The 22574-nt window shown below is 39.5% G+C and overlaps 1 protein-coding gene across 1 annotated transcript in view; it reads left to right on the top strand.

Moving 5' to 3' along the window:
- The window catches only part of ABCC8 (ATP binding cassette subfamily C member 8), a 69159-nt gene that overhangs the window by 35057 nt on the left and 11528 nt on the right, over positions 1–22574 (top strand). Inside the window, exons 17-29 of the mRNA XM_068148097.1 lie at positions 1122–1157; positions 2602–2637; positions 5548–5646; positions 6496–6580; positions 7760–7840; positions 10830–10967; positions 13300–13425; positions 14097–14196; positions 14781–15031; positions 15961–16121; positions 17715–17784; positions 18543–18700; positions 19837–19929. Of these exons, the coding sequence (XP_068004198.1) occupies positions 1122–1157; positions 2602–2637; positions 5548–5646; positions 6496–6580; positions 7760–7840; positions 10830–10967; positions 13300–13425; positions 14097–14196; positions 14781–15031; positions 15961–16121; positions 17715–17784; positions 18543–18700; positions 19837–19929 (1434 nt within the window). The remainder of the gene's footprint in view (positions 1–1121; positions 1158–2601; positions 2638–5547; positions 5647–6495; positions 6581–7759; positions 7841–10829; positions 10968–13299; positions 13426–14096; positions 14197–14780; positions 15032–15960; positions 16122–17714; positions 17785–18542; positions 18701–19836; positions 19930–22574) is intronic.

The following is a 22574-nucleotide window of genomic DNA, read 5'->3' as shown; positions in this document are numbered from 1 at the left end:
TTGTTCCTCCTTAACTTCATTTATTCTGTTTGACATACAGGTGTTTTTATTCTTTTCAATGGAACTGAATCTAGTAGCAGTCCTAGGCCAGTCTCCTTCTAATCAACTGGCTGTGAGCATTTCAGTACACATACAAAAATGGCAAAACCAAAACCTGTCTGTTCTTCAGGCCTGCTGATGCTTACTTACACAGCCACATCCCCTCCAAGGATAGGGCTGATACAGAACACAGCATGTTGCAAGTCAACTGAAAGTGGGATTTGGGGTTCAAACTAACTTATTGTATCTTTCAAAACAGTATCACAAATTATTGGTTTGTTTTCCCTGAAAATGTCCCTTTTTTACTGGAACAATATTCTTGTCACACTAGGACTTCTCAGTTGGAATGTGTCCAGAGAAGGGCAACAAAGCTGGTGAGGGGTTTGGAGCACAAGCCCTGTGAGGAGAGGTTGAGGGAGCTGGGGTTGCTTAGCCTGGACAAGAGGAGGCTCAGAGGAGACCTTATTGCTGTCTACAACTCCCTGAAGGGAGGTTGTAGCCAAGTGGGGGTTGGTCTCTTCTCCCAGGCAACCAGCACCAGAAGAGGACATAGTCTCAAGCTGTGCCAGGGGAGGTTTAGACTGGATCTTAGGAAGAAGTTCTTCCCAGAAAGAGTGCTTGGCCATTGGAATGGGCTGCCCAGGGAAGTGGTGGAGTTGCCATCACTGGAGGTGTTTAAGAAGAGACTGGATGAGGCACTTGGTGCCATGGTTTAGTTGATTAGATGGTGTTGAGTGATAGGTTGGACTTGATCTTGAAGGTCTTTTCCAGCCTGGTTAATTCCAATAGTTCTAAGTTCTGATAATAGTTCTGTTAGCACCTTCAGGACAGAGTGGGGGTGATTTTATTTGTGGAGTTGAATTAAATGTTCCTAAGGGGAAAAAACCTGTTCCCAAATGATTTTTTTTACTCCTAAAATCAAGTCAGTTTGTGTAGAAGGAACAGACGCTGCACTGCAGCTCTGTGATGATAAATACTGTTTGCAGTCTGTGCAATAAGTGGAATTTAATAGTTTTGCTTTCTGGGGCAGATTGCCTGTGCTTGCTTAAGTAAACAATCTTTGCTTTCTATTTGTGATGCAGCTGTACTTCTGACAGTGAGACGGGGGAAGATGGCAGGTATGGTATTGCATTGGTCTTCCTACTAAATCCACTGTGATAAAAGGAACCAAAGGTTTCTGAAATCTGTGCTTAGGGTTTTCAGTCAGAATTCTGAAAACCAGTGAAGCTCTCACTGTATTAACTAGATCAGGATGCAGTTTTTGAAACCACTTCTGTGACTTATGAAAAGAAACATTTTTATTGAAACATTGCTGCTTTGCAAATCATCTCACAACTTTCCTACATGTCTATGAAAATCCTTTTTAGAGTCTGAACCAGATTAGTGCCTATGCTACACCATAAAGTCCAGGATCAAATATTGTATTAAATGTTTATTTTATTAAAATAAATTCTCCCCATTACCCTTCTCTTTCCCCCCCACCCCCCCGCCCCCCTTCCCCTCATCCAGTCGTAAGTTTTTCTCACCTAGCATTCTTCAGGCACACGCAGACTGAGAGGTGTGGGGAGAAACAGATTAGTCCATCCTTTGGCAAGGGATACTTGCATGGAAATTATTTTTACCTGATTAATCTAGTTCAGCTTGGATTTTGGGAATAGCTACAAAATCAGCTGAGAGCAAAGCTTTCTGACGTGATTCTCCTTATAGTGTGGTGGGCAAACCTTGTCTAAGTGACAATCCTGTCCCTCCTGAAGTCAGCAAGAGCTTTGTTCAGCAGAAGAAAAACACCTTATGATACCCATTTTCCTGACTTATACTACATTACGTGTCTTCTTCTAACCAGAATATTTTCTTGGTTGTGTGTTGCATGAGCTACTGCCTTTACTTAAGATTTATCAAACTCTCTTTCCATTTACCTTATTTCTCACACACATTACCTAGTTGTCAGACTGAGTCCTACAAAACCTCTGCTCCCATCCATGTGTAGCATAAGAAGTACTTTCATGTGCCTAGAAACTAAGGCTCATGTTAAAGGATGCTAGAAATCAGAGATTTTTCTTTTTAGGACTGTGATTTCTGGGCCAGTTTAGAGTGAAATCATTTAGACCTGTTAAGATACAAGAGAAATCTGATCAGAGTTAGACTTTGCATGTCTGAAACTGTTACATGGGGGTGGACAGGAAACAGTAAGAGGTAGTATGCACAACAACATGGTAAGTATATTCAAAAGCAGGAAAAAGCATTAGACTGTGTGAAGCAAATACATTATCCTATGTCCTGGGAATCCTGTTCATGCTGGGTAAGCACTGTAGGAATATATTTGTTCAATACTTTTCTACAAGGTTGTTTAGTGCTTATCAGAACTGAAGCTTTAACTTCTTTTTTATTTTTTAGATCAGTACAGAATTGTAGCATGCTTAAGAGAGTATTTCTGTTAGGCAGTCATCTTGTTATATTTTTCACTCCAACATAGTGGTAGTACTTTAAGGTATTGTTTGCACTCTCTGGAATCACTGAATTGCTTTAAAAAAACCCAAACCAACCCTTGTTTGTTTTCTGCAGCCCGGAGAAGGAGGTTCCTGTTGACACGGAATTCAGGTAAAACACTTTCAAAGCTGATGGGAACCTCCAGAGGTCCCTTCCGTTGTTTTGAGTTGTTTATCCTTAAAAAGCAAATGTGTTTTCTCTGTAAGAAGCTATTGCAAGATTTAGAAGTATAAAACAAGCAAGTGACCCTTGCAGTTTGATAATGGCAAAAAGTATGCTCCTGAGTACTTGGGACTGCCAACAGCAGAATGTTCCATTACCTACCATCAAGCTGAAAATAATAGAAGCATATTATTTTGTTCATGCAGGAATAGTACAGGACAGTACACATTTGTGTCATATCTGGAGAACATCTGATTTTGAGTTGTTCACCTATATTAGAAATTCACAAATTGTGCAAAATAATCAAGATAAAACCAAGTCAGCAGTGTAGAACATACAGAAAGGGCTTTGCAATATGTTCTTTACCATTATAATCATAACTCCATTACTTTATCATAACTTTAAAGGGCCAACATCTCAGGCTGGGTAGGTTTGAGTCATGTATGTTTATATATGAACATCCCTTAATTATCTTTATTTCCAGTAATCTTGAGTCGGTACTGAGCCTGCTGGATATACAAAATGAGATGTGAAGATAGAGTTAGATTAGTAACTTTAAGCAAGCAACCTTCACAACGTTGTTTCTCATTCTAAATTAATGAACAGGCTTGCTCCTATATTAGCCAAAACACATAACCTCCAGGGAGCTGAGGAAAGGTTTGTCTTACTTATTGTAAGGTTGGATTTTGCTGTCAGAGTCTATGCGAAAATTAAGAGGCTACGGTTAGTCTGTCTTGAGTTATTGGAGGACAAAAAATGACACTCCCTTGGTGAAAAGGCATGTTTATGCACTAGAAGAGAGGATGCAATTACTTGAACCTCCAAAGTAAATTCCTCATTAAGTCTTTGTCTAAGGCATTTGCATGCATTCAGTCTTCTAAGTGTGAAACCTTAGACAGGTTCAAGGTAGGCTTCCAGAGCAAGTGTTCTTGCAAATATTCTGTTCCAGAACATTTTGTTCTCTGGGGTTCTGGCCACTTGTTTCTCATAGTTTCAATAGAAGTTCTGTTTGACTGCCCCTTTACTGTAAGGAACAGAGTACAGGTGCACTTGCAAGCTTTTGCTAATGCCAGAGTGTGATCTGCCCTGATATGTCACACTAGTGTCGATTTGCAATTAAAATTAATTTAGAGAGGTTCACTAAATTCTAAGTCTATAATGAAACTTTGGCAAGCTCATTGCTTGTTCCCAAATTACTTGATTTACTTAATTCTCACTGATGACCTAAGAGCAGAAATGCTGGTTCTCTGCAGGGAATGCACCTTACTGGCAGTGCTTATATCTTCTCTGAGCAAAAGAACGCTTTTTACAGATGTTACAAAATCAGCATCCTCAAACCATTAGTACTGTTTCAAAAACTAAATTAGAAGTAACTTTTTTTTGGCATGGAGAATTAAGAGAAGCAACGACACAGTTTAAGGCAAGGAAAGGGCAGGGAAGGGAATACATGGTTGTCTTGCTGTGCTCCGAGCAATTATTTCTCGATCATTGGGATGAGAATTTCATACTAATTAAAAAAATGCTTCCCTCTTGAGGCAGGATTGAATGCTCTTAGAATTACATTTTGGGACTGTGGCCTGAGCTGCCTAGGGGATTTTATTCTGTCTCTTCTCCTCTTTTTGTGTGTGTTTGTTTCCTTTTCCAATAAAGATAATTCATAAAACATAATTAAATGCTAATGAGCCATCAAACATTTGAACTTGGAAGCGTGTTAGCAGGGTAATACAACTCTATTCCTCTGGGTTGTCAAAGAAATTGGATCCTGTAATAATTTCTAAGCAAGTTTGGTGAAAGCCTGAAAAATTGAGCAGGGTGACTGACCTTAACTCCTGATAAAATGATAAAATGCCTGAAGCTTTTTGCCTGCTCATGGTTTGAATTGCATTGAGATCCGACTATAAGGAGGCTGCTGTAAGGGCTGTTTAGCAGACAAAGGCTAGGTTTGGGTGAGAGGTCCTATCTTTTTATTGTATTAGGTGATACAGCTGGAAAGAAAAAGGATATGTTTTTAGGTGTATGATCCCTCTTTTGGCCACTTTCTGGAGACAGTGATATGTCATTGGATTTTCCAACAGTATTGGTTGCTCTGATTAAAAAAGGTTTCCTTTCTCTGAGCTCTGCCTTAGTCCTTAACAGCAAACAAGAGCATCACTACTTCACTCGGAGGCAGATACTTTAGTTTTTAAATAGTAGTGATAATCCCTATGAAATAAAATACACATATCAGCTAAGCCATCTCTTCTGAAGATCCATTATGAGGGCAATTCCACAAGGAGAAATTTAGCATATATATTTTGTCTCTGTTCTCTTTTCTTGTCTTTGTAGACATAGAAAGAAGCTACCCATGGCTACCCTTTTTTTCATGGGCTTGACTTCTCAGAATGGGGAAAAAAAATGTTTGGGGCAGGAGAAATTGCCTTTGTGCATATGTGGAGTTAATTTTAAACACCTTAAAAATATCTTTAGAACATCCTTCCTGATAGGTGTTGCCTAACTAGAAATTTTCTGTAAGTTTTGTTGTTCTTCTTCTTTGTTAATCTATTCAAACAGAGCTGAGATTCTTGGTAATTTTCTTCCTGACAGCTGTGCTGCTCAAGAGGCAGCTTTATTAAGCTAGCCTCTCCAACATACCTCTTGCAGCAGAAAGGGAACAAAATGAAATTCATTTAGGTGAACAGTTTCATTATTCTGCAAGGAATTTAAAATCTGATTTTTTAACTTGATGAGAGACAAGAAATGAAAGTCAGCATTTTTGAAACCTTATCCCCTTATCTTCCTTTATAAGGAACACAGGTTCCAAACACATCTATTGTACTGATAAGCTGGGCACACTGTTTTATGGTTGGTTTTTTCCCCCAGGAAAAGAGGATCAGTAGCATACGCATCACAGAAACCTTGGTTGCTCAATGCCACAGTGGAAGAGAATATCACCTTTGACAGCCCTTTTAACAAACAGAGGTAAGAGGTTTCAGCACTGTCACATGCTTTACTCCCCTTCAGGCAATAATGGAATTGCACTGGCCTCAGTTGACTTTAGGGTCTCCATCTCCTTCTAACAATGTACTGCACCTGCCTGAATAGTGGCAAAAGACCCTGAGTCCTACATGGTCCCCCTTGGACCATGGCTTTCCTGAAGGGCACAAAAGACAGAGTTCTGTCTCACTTGAACTTAAGTGCAGAAGTTGTTTCATTTCCAAGGAGTGTCCTTACTTAGCATAGAGCATTCTTTTCTAATGCCTACTTGACTGGTTTAACTGTCTTAAAAGAGCATTAGCCATTTGTGAGTGGGAATGATGTTTATTATCATTTCAGTGTTTGGGCCATTGTGAAGGATTAATGGCCTGCCTTTTTATCCAGTCTGAATGCCCACCAAACATTCTAAGATCTTTAAAATTAATTGCTGGTATTCCATCCCCCCGCCCTGGCACTTAAAAAATGGTTGACTGTGCATTCATGTCCTACATGCATTCTTCTGTCATCTTTGGATATTCAAACAAGAAACAAAGGTCTTGGGCATGAAAAAAGTTAAATGCTAACCAGTAACAATATACCAGGGAAGAAGCGGCGCTTGTTTTGCCTGGTTTTAACTATTGGATATTTTTAACTGGGAGCTGCTTTTTCTTAGCTGAAATACTATTTACTTCCCTGTGATTGAGAGAGATCCCATTAGAACAATTAGTGGCTAACAAATATGTTTTCCACTGTGTGATTTTTCCAGCTGGTTAATTTTTGTTCCTCTGCAGGTAGGAAATGTGCTTCTTTAGCAGTATCTGTGTGGATTTTGCACTACGTTTTTTGTTTCCGCAGGTACAAAGCAGTAATTGATGCTTGTTCCCTCCAGCCTGATATTGACATTCTGCCTCATGGAGACCAAACTCAGATTGGAGAGAGGGTCAGTAAACAGCTACAGGCTTCTATTTTTGTTTTAAATATATAGAAGGGGTTTTATTATTTTGATGTGTTCTTAAAATCTTACTGGTTATTTGGCAACAAAGGTAATCTTTTAGTGAAGTGTGTTTGGGTCATTAGTCTGAAAGCTTATTGCTCAGTAAACATGGAAACCCTGTCATTTATGTGAGCTGCAGTGGTTCAAACATGCTGCTATCAGAATGTTTGACTATTCTGTGGCCACTGTCTCAGAGATCCTGATTTCACAGTGCATTTTTTGGTTTCTTTAGGAGTAAAATAAATAATTCATTGATTCTTTTAGAACCCCTTCATTTCAAAAGGGCAGGCATTTAATCAACAGCAAACCAAGCTTCAGCACATCAGAGAAGATTAGGGAGTCATAAGAAAGGAAACAAGTTGCAGATTAGTAAACTGTTTCTCAGGCATATACCAGGTCTGTCACAAATAAAATAAACCCCAAATTCTCAAACCATAATAATCCACCCCACATATTTACATTGAAGGATACATTTCCATACCTAATCTCCACACGGGCTACAATATTAATTTTACATGGACTAGGTCCTAACCAAGTTCCTTGTGTAGCCAAATGAATGCTTTTTGACAGGAGGTGGAGTGGAAGGAGGAGGTGGAGTAGTTTTTTTTGGCAGCAGTTCTGGCTTATGAGAGCTACAGGTGTTGGTGAAACTGCAGAGGGACCACAGGGAGGATAAGTAACTTACAGCAGTATACAACTAGAAAAATAAACCCCAGGACACAGCCAGTCTCATAAGGCTGACTTCTGAGTAGAATTCTGTTTTGGACTGCCTGCAGAATATCTATGCCACCTACACCATTATGTCACCACAGCTATTGAACCTTTCCTGCCCCTCTGACGTGTAGAATACAGCTTCAGACATGCCATCTACACAATGATGTCACAAAAAGCATTAAACATTTCCCACCCCTCTAATGTGTATGGAGTACAGCTCCAGATGGAGTGCTCTGGCTGTCCTAACAATTTGTTTACTGTGTTCCCAGATGAATTGCAGGCCCACACTTTCAAAAAAATTCTCTGGGTTTCTTTGTCCAGAAAGACTTCTGTGGATAATTTAATCAGAATCTGAATATTCAGTTGATGTTTTTACAAGTGTCTGATTGTTTTTCTCCTGCTTATCTCCAGGGTATTAATCTGTCTGGAGGGCAGCGCCAACGCATCAGTGTGGCAAGAGCACTTTACCAGCAGACAAATGTTGTGTTCCTGGTGAGTAGATGCCATTATGTTCATGGTCCAAATAGAAGCACAAGATGTCAGCATTTGGAGCAGTACATGGGTAACACACAGAGATCATAGTGCTTCACTGGGCAAAGCCAAATGTGCACTGTTTATTTTGTATCTGCTGTTAGCTAGTCTGCAGGTAAGGAGTACTTTGTAAATGCTGCAGAGCAATAGATAGGTATTAGGATACCAGTTGAAATGCTGATGCTTCCCCTCTGTCCGCTGACATTTGACTCTGATCCTTGTGTTTATCTTTGGTATGTAGAAATTTAATAGTCTCTTCTGTATTAATGGAATTCCTAAGATGTCTCAGAACTAAAATGAGTGTTGTCCTGTGTCTTGGATGTTTCCTTTCTGCAACAAACTAAGCTATCTCCTGTGTATATCCTGTCCCATCTTCAAAAGAAGTGCTATGGAAAAAGGAGTGAGAGCAGGCTATGAAAACCTAGTAGGTGGGAAAACAGATGCATCCTACACATCCTAGTAGTGAGTTTGCTAGCTGTCCAATTTAGGGTTTCCTTCTTACACTTAATTTTTAAGGTGCTTTGAATGCAGCTGCTATGGCTGTGAGACATGAGTCACATGGGATTAGAAAAATTGTAAACATTAGAGGTCATCCCTTAAAGTCTTAGCGGTTACTTAGACCTTTTCCTGTAATCTGGGTGATCAATATGTGCTTCCTTCATGTGTAGAGCATTTCCTGGAAATCACTATGGAGTGGAAGTTGAGCCAGGTGCTGCAAGTCAGCAGATCCAGTATTGGGTTCTAACTTGGCTTTGTCACTTTTGTCGCTTTTGTGCAGGGCACTTAGTAGTCTGACAGAAGGTTTTCTCATCGTCTGATAATGTGGAAAGCACTTCTTTTCCCAGTTAACAGTCTTTTAAAAGTAATCAGGAATAGCATACATTAGTATTTGCTAAGAGTTCTTTAAAAACTGAATTTGTAAACAACTGCTTATGAAAATGTCTTGTATGAAAGTGTCTTACAAGAGACAGGGAACTACTGGAGAGAGTGCAACAGATGCTATGGGGATGATTAAGGGAATAGAACATCTCTCTTAGGAGGAAGGGCTGGAAGACCTGAGGCTGTTCAGCCTGGAGAAGACTAAAAGCAGATCTTATTAATGTTTACAAATATTTGAAGGGTGGATTTGAAGAAGAGGCCAGGCTCTTTTCAGTGATGCCCTGTGATAGGATGAGGGACAATGGATTCAAACTGGAACACAGGAAATTCCACCTCCTCAGGAGGAGAAACTTCTTTGCTGTGAGGGTGCTGGAGCCCTGGAGCAGGCTGGTTAGGGAGCCTTCTTCTCTGGAGGCTTGCAAAACCCACCTGGACCACATTTCCGTGCAGCCTGATCTAGGTGAACCTGCATTGTCAGGGGGGTTGGACTAGACGATCTCCAGAGGTCCCTTCCAACCCCCAGCATTCTGTGATTCTGTGACAAGAACACACCTCATAGTCAATAATCTTCTGTATTCTCTGAACTTGTGATCACTGCAGATACAAAAAAGGGGTCATGTGATAATTCATTACCTATTTTATTCTTAATAACATTAAGTCAGCATGTTTTATTTGTTGCATGTTGGACTAGTCCTGTTGAATGAACAGATTTGGTTTTTAGGTACCTTGTAGTCAGTGCATCATCATGTGGTGAATGCCACCTTAATGAAAAGCCTTGCCTGATACCACAGTGTAATATCCTGTTCTCTCAGCTGGCATTTACAGCTCACAGAGCTGCACCGTTGCATACGAGGTGGCTGTGCGCAGACTCGGGGCTCAGGATGATGTTAGATCTGTGCCAGGTCAGAAGAATGCAGCAGTGAAGCTGACACCAGACACACAGCCTTGCTCAGTGAGCAAAGGGCACACACAACTTAAGAATAAATTCCCTATTGCAGTCAGAAGTTGCTGTGTTTCAAAAGCACTTTTCAGGTGTTCTGCTATAACGCTGTGCTTGATTAGAATTTCAGCGGTGGTAGATCTTCTTGCTGATGGCAGATCTTTTTGATTTTGCATGTGCATTAAAGAAGCAATACTAAAGTAACACAGTTACAAGAGAAATTGTTGCAAAACCAAAAGGAAGGAAATTTGCAGGGTATTTTCTAGAGCATTCACCTGTTTTCTTACACCTCATCATATCTAACTGGTGGCAATGTTGTCACTCAGTGAGCAGAACCGATTCAAATTCAGTCCGACTTTATCAGCACACTTCTGAAGAAAACAAAACTATTTCTAAGGCATCCTGGGTTTAGTAAAACCAAGTAAATTACCAGTAAATACCAAGTAAATTATACTACCAGTATAACTAGTGCAAGCAAAATGATGAGATTTATTATTCCATATAACTAGGATTAGGTAAACAAGTCCCCCAAAAGATGGTACAAATTAGTTTATGCCTAAATTGATTGCATATAATTCATTGATTCAGTAAATTAATCTTGGTTGTAAATGAAGCATCTAAGCAGAGTCATCATATTAATCAGTATTTCTCCTTTTGTGTTTCATTGTTAGAGTTTTGATTTATGGATTTAAAAAAAACACAAACAACCCACCCTAAACCAGAAGGCAATTCTGTACAAGGGAAATAAAACAGTGCTCTGTGTCACCATTCCTGGAGCACTTACGTAACATATGCCACAGGCTTACATTGCTGTCTTGAGTCTGACAGCCACGATGTGCTGCAGTTATGCAGGCTGTGAAACACATCTGGGGAGAGCAGCAGCTCCCAGAACCCTTATGAAATCAGCATTTACACACAGCTGACATTGCCCTATGTCTGAGTACTCACTGCAGAAAGACAGTTTGAGGTTTGTTGGGGTGTTTCTGAAAACCATTCCTCAGAACAAATCTGATCTTCTGATGGTCTCTTTTGCTTGTTTATAGTTATCGACCTGGTTTTACTAGTATTGAACTCTATCTGCTTGAATCCTGTAAGTGCTGGCTGCAGTCTGACCTCTTTTCCTTGTGGCAGGATGATCCATTTTCTGCACTGGATATCCACTTAAGTGACCATCTCATGCAAGAAGGGATCCTGAAAATGCTACGGGAAGACAAGCGGACCATTGTGCTAGTAACTCACAAGCTGCAGTACTTGCCCCATGCTGACTGGGTAAGAAAGCTCTCCCCAGTTTTTCAGGTGGCACACACAAGGCTGTTGCTTCACCTGTCCAACCAAGTGGTATTTTTAGTGAGGAGAAACATAACAAAGATATTTTGGAAATGAGCCAGTGAGTTTTAGGTGCCATAATTGTGGGATTCCCATCCCAGAATATGTAAATCAGCTGGATTTTCCTAGAGCTGAAAGCAGACTGCATTTAAAATATATGGAGTACCCAGAAACTTTATATGGGAAAATTTTGCTCACTTTTTTGATCTCAAAACCCAGTGAAATGTTTGAATAACATATTTGCCTCTTCTGGGATGTTACTGTTGTCTGTGCTGCCACAAAAAAAGTTGTTTATGGATGTTGAGGTGAATGGAAATATAAGAAGAGTATTTCCTTGTGCTTAGTACATCATGTATCAACAACAGCTTAACCCTCTGTAAATTGGTAAAATATTAAGAAATGTAGTGTTGTTTGGTTCGATTTCTTTGTTACATCTTGTAGTTTACAGAAAATTGAAAGTATGCTGTCTGTAACAGTTTGCAATTGCAAGTGTCAAAGGTGAAGCAAATCAAGTAGGATACGGAGATTTGGGGGGTTTGATTTTTTTGTTGGTTTGTTTTTTTTGCATGTTTTGGTTTAGTTCATTGATTCATACTGGCCTTGCACTTAGTTCTCCTGCAGTTATCCAGCTACAGGATAACTTGCACTTGAGGATTGATGACTGCAGTTATGCCTCCTAGCAGGACTCCTCTCATTTGCAGCTTGCACAGACTATGTATCATCAGTTACTCCCTCTCAAGAAACAATCATATGTCAGCTGCTTACTCTTCTTCATATTGTCCTCCTATAAAGTTGCAGACAGACATTAATCTTGTTCTGATCATGTTGTTGTGGGCAGCATTTATCCTTTATGGTGTCTGCTGGGACTTGAAGAACTGTTGCTCTTTTCAACACAGTTCTGGTTTTCTGGTTAGTGGCTCTCAGGATACAGGAATTTTCTGCCTTTTCCCCTCCCTGTGATGGAGAGTTCATCTTAACTTCCTCTTTTCCAATTGTTTTATACTTGCAATTTTTAATATGCACAGCCTTGCATCAGTGTAAACTTTTATCATTTTCTTCATGAATAACAGACCCATTTGTAAGCATTCATGTTTTATGAGATAGTCTATGAGAATTATCTTATTCCTGTTATCTTCTGAGTGTCAGTAATGCTTTCTGAAATACACTGTTTCAAAGAGCCTGCAGGACATGAAGAACTTATATTAATTAGATTTATAATTTAAAAGTACCAAGAAATAGTTCAGGAGGGTTTCCAAAGCACAGGAATCATTAAGCCTTAGCAAGTCTTACACAATGGAGTGCAGCAGGGATTGTTATTTTATTAAGGAATTTTAAATAAAACTTTGACTTGAAGGATAGGTGATGTTCTTCCGAATTCTTTATAGCTAAACTCTCAGAAGAATTCAAGGTCCAGCCCAATTACAGGTTTCCTAATTAAACTGACCACAAGCAGATTCCTGCTTGCTTTATTCTTCCCTTTCCTCTGGTGTCAATTCTTAGCAATAAGTGGAACAGATTATTTCTCCACTCCTTCCATCTCCTGCCCATGGAACTGTCTGAGTTTCCACGGAGAAATGAAAAAAAATTCTATATGCAAGGCAGTCCAAAGGGTGTGGTTCCCAGTTTGTATCAGTGTAACTCTATTTTACACCCAGTGGAACTACCTTCACCTCAGATCTGATGAGGAGAATTGGAGAATGAGGCACGTGGATTGTGAACTCACGTGACATCATTAGAAAATACTTAATGAAGTACTTATTTTTCTAACTGTCCACTCTTTATGCTTTTAAAAGCTTTAGAGTTTCAAGTTCCCTAGCTTTTCCTTATCAGATCCATGATACCAAACAGACAGTGAAGCCAGCATGCTCCTATCTAATTGCCTGACTGAGGGCAAAACATGCTGCGCACAGTGTGGTGCTAAAAGCCTTTTCCTTTTAGTAGGTAAGAGAACTTGAATATCTTATCTTGCTAATGACTTGTAGTTAGGAAGAGTAATGTGTTTTTCTGTCTGCTGACAAGGACCCTTCCTTCTTCTTAGTTAAAAGAGCCTTCCTTTCTGAAAACCTGAAGTGCAGGAAATTTCTGGGACTTGCAGCATCTTGTGCAAAAGGGGTAGAGTCAAGAGAAAAATCCACAGTCTTTTTAGAAGACAGATTTGTTCTCAGAAATGTGATTTATTTAAGAAAAGAGAAAATACTGTCCAGGCTCAGCCATGTAGCTTTAAAATAGAGATGCATGGCTATTTATCTCACCACTTGTGTTTCCAACTTTATAGATAATCGCGATGAAAGATGGCAACATCCAGAGAGAAGGAACACTCAAGGACATTCAGAAATCAGAGACTGAGCTCTTTGAACACTGGAAGACATTAATGAATCGACAAGACCAAGAGCTGGAGAAGGTTTTTAATTGGCAGGGCAATTAACATTTGCAAAAACTGACTTTTTTTCCCTTAGGTTGAAACAGTAGCAAGGATTGGAGAGCTGTGTGTGATTTCTGACTTAATACTACATTAATACTAATACTACCTTTATTATTTATCTATTAAGATAAATTTGTCTGGACATCTCACATTTCCCTGATACTGTTGCCTCTGATCCATTTTTGATAGGAAACTCTATCAAAATATTCTGAAGTCTATGAATGGGGCTATTTTAGGGAAAGCATTGGCAATGTGCAATTCTGACAGCTGCTTCTATAAAGATGCCTCCATTTTCTCAGCTTTTTAGATGTGCCTATATCAAGCTCTCTTCATTGCCAACACATTTTGTAACACAGTATGATGAGATATTGATCTTAGTTCTTATTGATTCAAAGATATCTGTCCAAGCTAAGACTCCAAGAGGCTTGGGATTGGCAACATGAAATTAATGTCAGATATCTAATTTACATCCATTGGTTCTACACACAGGTAGTAAATCAAACACTTCTGACTACCTCCTGTAAGATTCACACTTTTTTTTTTCTTTTTTACTGATATTCTGACTGGAAACAAATTTTGCCATTAATATAGTAATTTTGCTAGTGTTATAGTAATTATTTAGTTAAACATTTGAACTGTCTCTTTTTTAGGAGACTACTATTGAAAGTAAAACTGTTTTGGAAAGAACGAATCTCCGAAGGACTATGTATTCCCGTGAAGCTCTGCTGAAAGACGATGAAGAGGATGAAGGTAAAAGGGCGCCCTTTGAACCCAGCACCACTACATTACTCTTCACAGCTAAATTATATTAGAATGGGTTAACATAGTTCAAACTGGCAAGAGAAGCAGTTAATAATTTTTCCAGTGTGTTGAGTGCTATTTCCATTGTTTTTTTCTCTGGACCACAGTGATTTCAAGCATTCAGCAGTCAGCTTCCTCTCAACTTTGAGGTTTTTCCCTTATAATTGAACATGATTTGATAATGGCAGAGGACTAGTAGTGAACAATTTACCCTGGGTGAGCTTCAGGCACACTTGTTTATGGATTTGTGTAGGTAAAAATTGCAATCAGTGTTTGTCAATCAAGTACTTCCAAATTGCAAAAACATGATTGAAGACATTAATCACCAAGTGCTAAGGTTTTTTGCATCTTTTTAGCATGCATTACTACTACAATTTAGCAGGTGATTATGTGCACGACTATGTGCAGTTAATTTCACCTCGAAGACATTCTGTGTGTGGTACAGTTGATTTAGCTGCTGCTCACCAGTCCCTGTGGAAGGTGTGTACAAGTAAGTCAGTGTGACTGTACTTTGTTTTTCTTGCATGTTGCAGAAGAAGTAACAGAAAGCGATGATGAAGACAACCTGTCTTCAGTGCTGCATCAGAGAGCAAAGATGCCCTGGAGAGCCTGTGGCAAGTACCTCAGTGCAGCAGGAATCCTCCTTCTGCCGCTGCTGGTGCTGTCCCAGCTCCTGAAGCACACAGTAATGGTGGCCATTGACTATTGCCTGGCGTGCTGGACCTCAGAAGCCATTTCTTGGAAAGCAGAGCTAGAGCTGAAAAACTGCTCTCACTGTGAGGAGGTATGCAAGACTTCTTCACCACCTTCTTCTGATTTAACTGGTGGTAAACCTCTGTCAAGATTTGCATGCACTGCACTGTATTTATAGTAACAGAAACTCCATAGTATTGAAGGTTAATCCATTGTGGGGTAAGAGTGCAATAAAACTAATGGATAAGTTTAGTGTGTTGTTCATCTCTTTTTGCTAGATGTGCTGTACTTCCATCATCTAGCTGATATGCCTAATCCTTGGCCTGCAAAGGGATTTTGATATTGTAGTTCACTATTGCTTTCTCACTGCAAGCAGGGCTTACAGCTTTTGTCACATATGGGAAGGACAGGCTGGTTTTTCTTTTTGTGAGAGGCGTGCTTTTTTTCAGTTGATTTTTGTGTTAATTCCACATGGAACTGACCACAGCATTATTTAGCAGAGTATTCTGTATGTATAAAGCAGTAGTGGAGGGATTTTGTTAGAGATGGGATTGTTTTCTTTATCAGGATTTAGTGCCTACAAATAATCCACATCAATGTTGGGAAGGGCATGTATGATTTCACTGGAGTCATGCTTTCACCTCTAAAAGATGCTCTATGGATGGTAGGATTTACCATTAAATGAATATTTTGAAGTAAAAACTATTATTTTGTTTTTATTAAAAAACAAAGCCATAATCAATGCTTTGAGGATGTTTTTACTTTCAAATGAAATTATCCAATGCATCTTTCCAGAGATTTTTGAATTGTTTTAAATTTCTGATTGATCTCCTCATTTCACCCACTCTTCTCTCTAAAGGATAATAAATTGTGGTTTAAGATGGCTGAGAATCACTGGCAGTTTAATTTAGGGAGGAGAAAGGATTTGTTCCTTTTATTTGGTTTTTTCAGTTCTGTATTCATGTTTTTACAATAAATTTTAAATGTTTACAGTGAATAACTTTTGTTATTCTTTCTTAGGATTTCAACCATTCTTCATATTCAAAAATTTTCAGCATTCTCTGCTGCCTTGGGATTGTATTGTGTCTTGTCACATCAATAGCAGTGGAGTGGACTGGTTTGAAAGTCACCAAGAAGCTACATTCTTCTTTACTAAATAAAATTATTTTGGCTCCAATGAGGTACTCCTCCGATTCTAATACAAATAGTGTTGTACTCATTTTGTGTTCCTTACTCCAAAGCAGCCTTCTAAGCACAGCTTTCATTAAGAAATGACTGTGAATTACTTTGTTTTTCATGTGTCATTGAAAGTCACCAGATGTCAAACCACTGAGCAGTTTCTGAAAATGCCAGCCAGGCTGCTTCAGTTCCTGGACACTGGTCAAATACATGACTGCAACATGAGAGATTTACTTTTCTTGCCTGTTTAATTTCTCTTTGCTGTTTTTAATTAGGGAGAAACCACAATTATTGATCAATATGTTGTAGAGTTCCTTCATAGCATGCATCATAATCTTAATCACTGTAAAGATTTGCTATCAGGCAGCATATGATAATGACCTTAGACAAATGTCATCAGTGGCATCATTACACTGGGATGTACATTACTGGTAAAGTTGTCGTGCATATGTTTTCTTTTCTAATGCATAAAAGAAAAGCTGTAGCTTGATTCAAACCTACAGGTGTTCCTGAACATTAGGAAAAAATGCCTTGTTGATTTTAAACTATCCATACATTGTCTACTGGGGTGCACTAAGAAGTGTGGCCAGCAGGTCGAGGGAGGTTCTCCTCAACCTTTACTCTGCCCTGCTGAAGCCACACCAAGAGATTATATCCAGTTCTGGGTCCCTATTTTGAGAGACTAGGAACTGCTGGAGAAGGGACCAAAGAGGGCCATGAAGACAATTGAGGGTACTGGAGCATCTGTCTTGTGAGGGGAGGCTGAGACCTGGAGCTGTTTAGTCTGGGAAAGAGCAGATGGAGAAGGGATCTTATCAATGCATATGAATATCTAAAGCAGCAGAGGTCAAGAGGATGGGCCTTAGCTCTTTTCAGTGGTGCCCCATGATAGGACAAGGAGTGACAAGGACAAACCACAACATAGAAGAAGGTTTCATTTAAATCTAAGGAAAAAGTGTGAGGGTGCCAGAGCACTGGACTAAGCTGCCCAGAGAGGTTGTGGAATCTCCTGTGGAGACTTGCAAAACCCACCTGGGTTCATATGCAATCAACCTGGTCTAGGTGAACCTGTTTTAGCAGGGGAGTTGGACTAGATGATCTCCAGAGGTCCCTTCCAACCTCCACCATTCTGTGAGCTCAAGGTTCAACATGACTTAGGTAACAATTACAGAGTAATGAAGTTTGCATTTCGCACATGCAAATGGAAGGATGTTTTGCTGTATTATTCCAACAGCCTTTCTTAGTTATACATGTCTATTGCCAGAAAAATGCATTCACTTTGTTTGCAGTTTTAATGAAGGGTCCTCAAGCTGCAAAGCTGAATTGTTTTTTTTAATGTAATCATGTGATTTATGTAGCTTAGGCAGCAGAGGGAGCTGAGGCCACACTTGCAATTGTTGCCTTATGTTCCAGATGCAAGATGGCCATTTTATTGGAAAGTCATAGCTATGGGGAAAATGAGAGAGTATACTGTGGATGCCAATTTATTTCTGTTTGTGGCTGAGTACCTAGCTTAAGGAAGACGAGAGAAAAAGAAATGTCAACCCATTCTGGCATCAGTATTGTAATCTTTCCCATTCCCTGTCTCACTTCAGGTTTTTTGAAACAACACCTCTGGGAAGTATATTAAACAGATTTTCAGCTGACTGCAATACCATCGACCAGGTACTCAATAAATATCATCGACCTCCCAGGTTATCCTGTCTTTCTCAATCTGAAAGACTGGATTTTCATTTATTGCAGACTCAGTTGGATGAAGTTTACTGATAATGCATATATTTGACTACTGTATCAGGTTGTATTGTGGTTTTTCTAGGTTTGGAATTAATTCCGCATCTTAAATGCACAGTTGAAAAAACAAACAAAAAACACCACCAAAAGCAACCAACACAACCACCACCAAACAAACAAAAAAACCAACAACCCACTTTTATTTGACTAAGATGCCCCACACAGAAAGGGAAAGTGAAATTAGGCCAACAGTGATATCCCCAAATTAAGAGGATCTTCTTTTTCTTTTTTCAAAAGTGGGTAAACATATTAACTCAACACATGAGCAAATGAAATGAGAGAAGGGTAAATGCTGTTGCCCAGAACAAATGACTGAAATTCAAATTATCAGTGTTTACCCCAGAGTACAATGCCAGTTCATAGGATCAATTCAGATGCCAAAATCCACTACTGCATGCTATCTGTGATCCTTGGACATGAGGATTGTTGTCCACAGTGCAAACATCTAAGCATCCCCACAGAAATACCTTCAGACTTTTCCAAAACCCAGCAGCCAACTCAAAAGCAGATCTGTATGTTTAGTACTTCAAATCTTTAACATTTTTTGTGTAAGTGGGAGAACAGAAAATAAAATAATAGTGTTTCAAACTTGATAAGTTATGAAAGATTGTGTGGGCTTATTCTTTATGCAGCACATTCCAGCTACCCTGGAGTGCTTGAGTCGCTCCACATTGCTGTGTGTATCTGCTCTTGCTGTCATCTCGTACGTCACTCCGATGTTTCTCATTGCCCTGGTTCCCCTCGCAATCATGTGTTACTTCATCCAGAAGTACTTCCGAGTTGCATCACGGTAAGAGCACAAACCAGTATCATTCTGGCAGGAGAAATGTCTGCAGTGCATGATTGCATTGCAGAATCACAGTGCTGGGGAACTGCATGTTTAAATTTGGTCCTATCAAAACCCCTCTGAAAGTGACCCAAATTCACTGTAGTGAAAATGTGTCATTTTACAAGTGCATTCCTCTGTAGCTTTTAAGCAGAAATTCTGGGAAGCATGAGCAGGGTCTTTGTCCCTGGTCAAAGTTTCTTAGAGTTCACATTACACACAAAAAAACCCCAACTGAATTCTGTCCTCTTCAAAGGCTGCATGATGGGCACGTCCAAGAAAATGTGGTGACAGAAAAGGGAAACTGAGGAAGAAATCTGTAAAGGCAGGGAGAGGCTGGAGAACGCAGTATAACTGTGGTGATACTGATGTCCATTTTGGATCTCTTGTTCTGGTCATCTGTTAGGTTTTGTTACAAGTTGAAAAAATTTAGCCACATCTGTGATTTTTCTCTTAAGTCACACAGCTTCCCTCCCCATGGAGCTCAAGAAGCATTTGCAGCAATGCTGCATTTATCCCTTCATGTATGCATGGATCAAGAGGGATTCTGCAACCAATTGGCTTCCTGCTGGAAGGAACTGAGACTAAATAGAATTGCACCCCACATGTGCTTCAGCTATTTGATGACTAAATGTGAAAGTGGGAAGCACAATCTAATGATGACTGTCGGCTCCCATTTACCAAGCGTATGAGCTCAGTGAGAAGTCATGCATCAGATGGGGATGAAGAGCAGAGAGAAGTTGTTGCTTTTTGCCTTCTGCTCAGCTCATGCTCTTGTTTGCTGTATCCCATTAAATTTATATTCAGTATAGGGCCAGAATAGTGTTTAAATAAACAAACAATTGAGCATGAGAAATAAGAACATAGGAGAATCAAGGGAAAGCGGTGAAAGAAAAGACCCAGAGAACTCCAGCACTGTTTGTATTCACATTTCAAAAGAATAATCCTTCTGGGTTCTTAGTTACCTGTCTCACACTCTGCTGATTATATATGTATAATTATTGTGATGATATTCTCTTTCATTTCTTAGGCTTCTTCCAAGCAAATAACTGCACAACAAAACTGGTTTTTTACAAAATTCTTTTCATAACCCCCTCCAGGGACCTGCAGCAGCTGGATGACAGCACTCAGCTACCATTACTCTCCCACTTTTCAGAGACCGTTGAAGGTCTTACCACCATCCGAGCCTTCAGGTACAGTTTTTTAAGAAACATACCTTACCTCACTTTTGAATATTGATCTCTGATTCTGTTCTGCAATTGTGCAGTTACAAGTAATGGTTATTTGGTTCACCTGGAAAACCCATAATCTCCAAAGCATTGGTAAGGGGGAACTCCAAAACACTGGAGAACTGCAAGAGTTTTGCATGTGAAGGAGTTGCTGTAGAACGATAAGCTAATGCGTGTCATCTGCACTGACTCTCCATACGCTTGCACACAGTCTGAAAAATACTTGTGGGGAAAATGTGATTTAAGAAGCTAAATTAGCTTGCAATTGCTGCAGCATGCAGTGTGGCAGACTACGTGTTTGGAAAGTTTCCATGTAACTAATATACACGAACTTGTTATGCCAGAGCAATCTGTGCATGACTCGAAGTCCGGGTAAGGTAAACCATGCATATGCTAGTGGCTTCAGAGGCTACAGTAGCACCCAAAATTATTTTTCAGGTTGCTAGCAAAAACTGTGGTTGTTGATACAGATTTTGGAAATGCACAAGCTGGAGACCAAGTCTTTCATCACCTGTTTTGATCCATTTTTTCAACTACATATGCTCACAGGAGTATCCCAGGAATACCCTATAGTGCGCCTGGGCTGTGTGTCTCCGTTACAGAAATGGCAGTCATGCTGATACTACCAGAGGTACCAGTAAAAGCACTGCTGAGCTTACCACTGCTTTCCCTACTCTAGTGCTATTCTTGTCACTCTAATGTGGTCAACTGGCTTCCACACCTATCTCATCTGGACAGTGTCATGTTTTGTCAGTTAATTATTACTGTTACAGTAATAATGGCATTTATTCCTCCTAACCTATACTTTATATTTTATAACAGAAGTAATGTGCAAAGTTAACTGTTCTTAAACTATTCTATATAGGATATAAATAGCTCAGTAAAAACAGTCTGAGAGTTTTTAGAGTTTTCTTTTTTTGACTGGAGAGAGCCTCCTGAAGAGTGGTGGAACAGCATAGTATTTTCCATTAATAATTACTGCTATTGAATATTTAAGTGCCAACAGTATTCTCTAGTTTGTAGCTATGTCTGTGGTCAGTTTTAAGGAAATTCAATTTCTCTTTTAATTGTTGCTTTTACATTTATCAACATATTCTTCTACTTTATCAAAAGGATCTGCAGTTCTATATTGTGTCAAGTATTGATACAATAAATAATATTCAATGACATGTAGCTAATGTTTTCAGCTTTTTGGAGCATTCTCTTTTGGATCTTCCTGTCCCCTTGAAATGAACACCACTGTAAAGAAACATTCTAAAATTTTGCAGTCATTGCTCTGTGTCTGACCCAAAGAGCTATGTGTGCTCAGTAAGTTCTGTATTCCATCAGCCTCCCACATCAGCTGGTAACCTGCTATTTTTAGGACTATGTAGCTTTTCAGCTGCCTAACATATTAGTAGCAGTGGAGTTCAGACTCGCTAGCTTGAGTATCCCTAAAAATAACACTAATTCAGGAATCCAGTCATTAAGTTAGGAGGTGCTAGTTATTTCTGGAGTGTCCCTTCCTATGGTAACTCTCCATCCTGCACTTACTCAGAATGCATAAGGAAAGAAATGTGCGAAAAAATGCAGAGGGAGATCAGAAAGACAGCTACTGCAGCAGATATAAATAAACCAGCAAATGCCTTGGATTGATTTGTAGTTTGCTGTCCAGCACCTCAGATAATATTGGTTCTAAATAATCAATAAAATGTGTATGTGAAGGCTTCTCCAAAGATTGGTCTATATTGAGAGGCCTGCTCATCTGGGGACTCTTCTGAAGAGAAATTCTGATATGCTGACTTTCAGGAACAACCACTCCAGGCTACACAAACACCAACACACTTGGAACTAGCACAGGCCGTTCTCTGTTGCTTGCAGCAGTCATGTCTTGGCATATTGGCCAAGCTGTGAGCAGCCAAACTACTTCCACAACGTGGCTCTTAACTTCTTCCCCTAAAATCGTACAGGATCTATGTGAAAGTTGTAACTTGATTATACTGTACTCAGAAGAAGGATTCACTCTACAGTGAACAAATTTGAAAGCTTCTCAAAGCTATGTACTTCATAGTTAAAACACTGTCCTCTCTTTCTTTCATATCAGTATAAGGAGGGCTGAGTTTTATAACTAAGTGGTGCTTGTTGCAGCCATAGTAGCTAAGGCTATAAATAGGGCCAAGTTTGTTAAGCTTGCTAATGTAATAAAGGAGAGAAAAGGGCAAGCTTTGGGTGCTTAAACTAGAACTTCAGGCCTTCAAGCTTCCATTACTACCCTGGAAAAAACTTCTGTGCCAAACTTCTTATTATTAGACGTTATTGATACGTTTTATTATTAACATCACACCTATGCAAATAAATATGCCTGTGGTGACTTGCATGCTTTCCAAGCCCCTGGTCTAGATAAAAGGTAGCGGGGAATCATCTTCCTTATTTGCTGAATTCAAGGCAGAATTAATTCACTGATGCAGCTGTTCTGATGAGTGGGTGCAGATCATCTGTAATAAACTGTAAACAGACCTGCTTGCCATTAATCTTATTTTGTATTCTGTGGCTAATTCATTTGGGAGGGAATGACACTTTTTTCAGTCTGTTACTTATTGTTGCACCATGTGCTTGGATTTCTGTTTCCC

Source organism: Melanerpes formicivorus, unplaced genomic scaffold (assembly GCF_026170545.1).
Source record: "Melanerpes formicivorus ecotype bairdi unplaced genomic scaffold, bMelFor1.0.p_v2 SCAF_16, whole genome shotgun sequence".
NCBI classification, from domain to species: Eukaryota; Metazoa; Chordata; class Aves; order Piciformes; family Picidae; genus Melanerpes; species Melanerpes formicivorus.
Note: the sequence above shows the minus strand (reverse complement) of the source record. Positions and strands in the feature narration are given on the sequence as shown.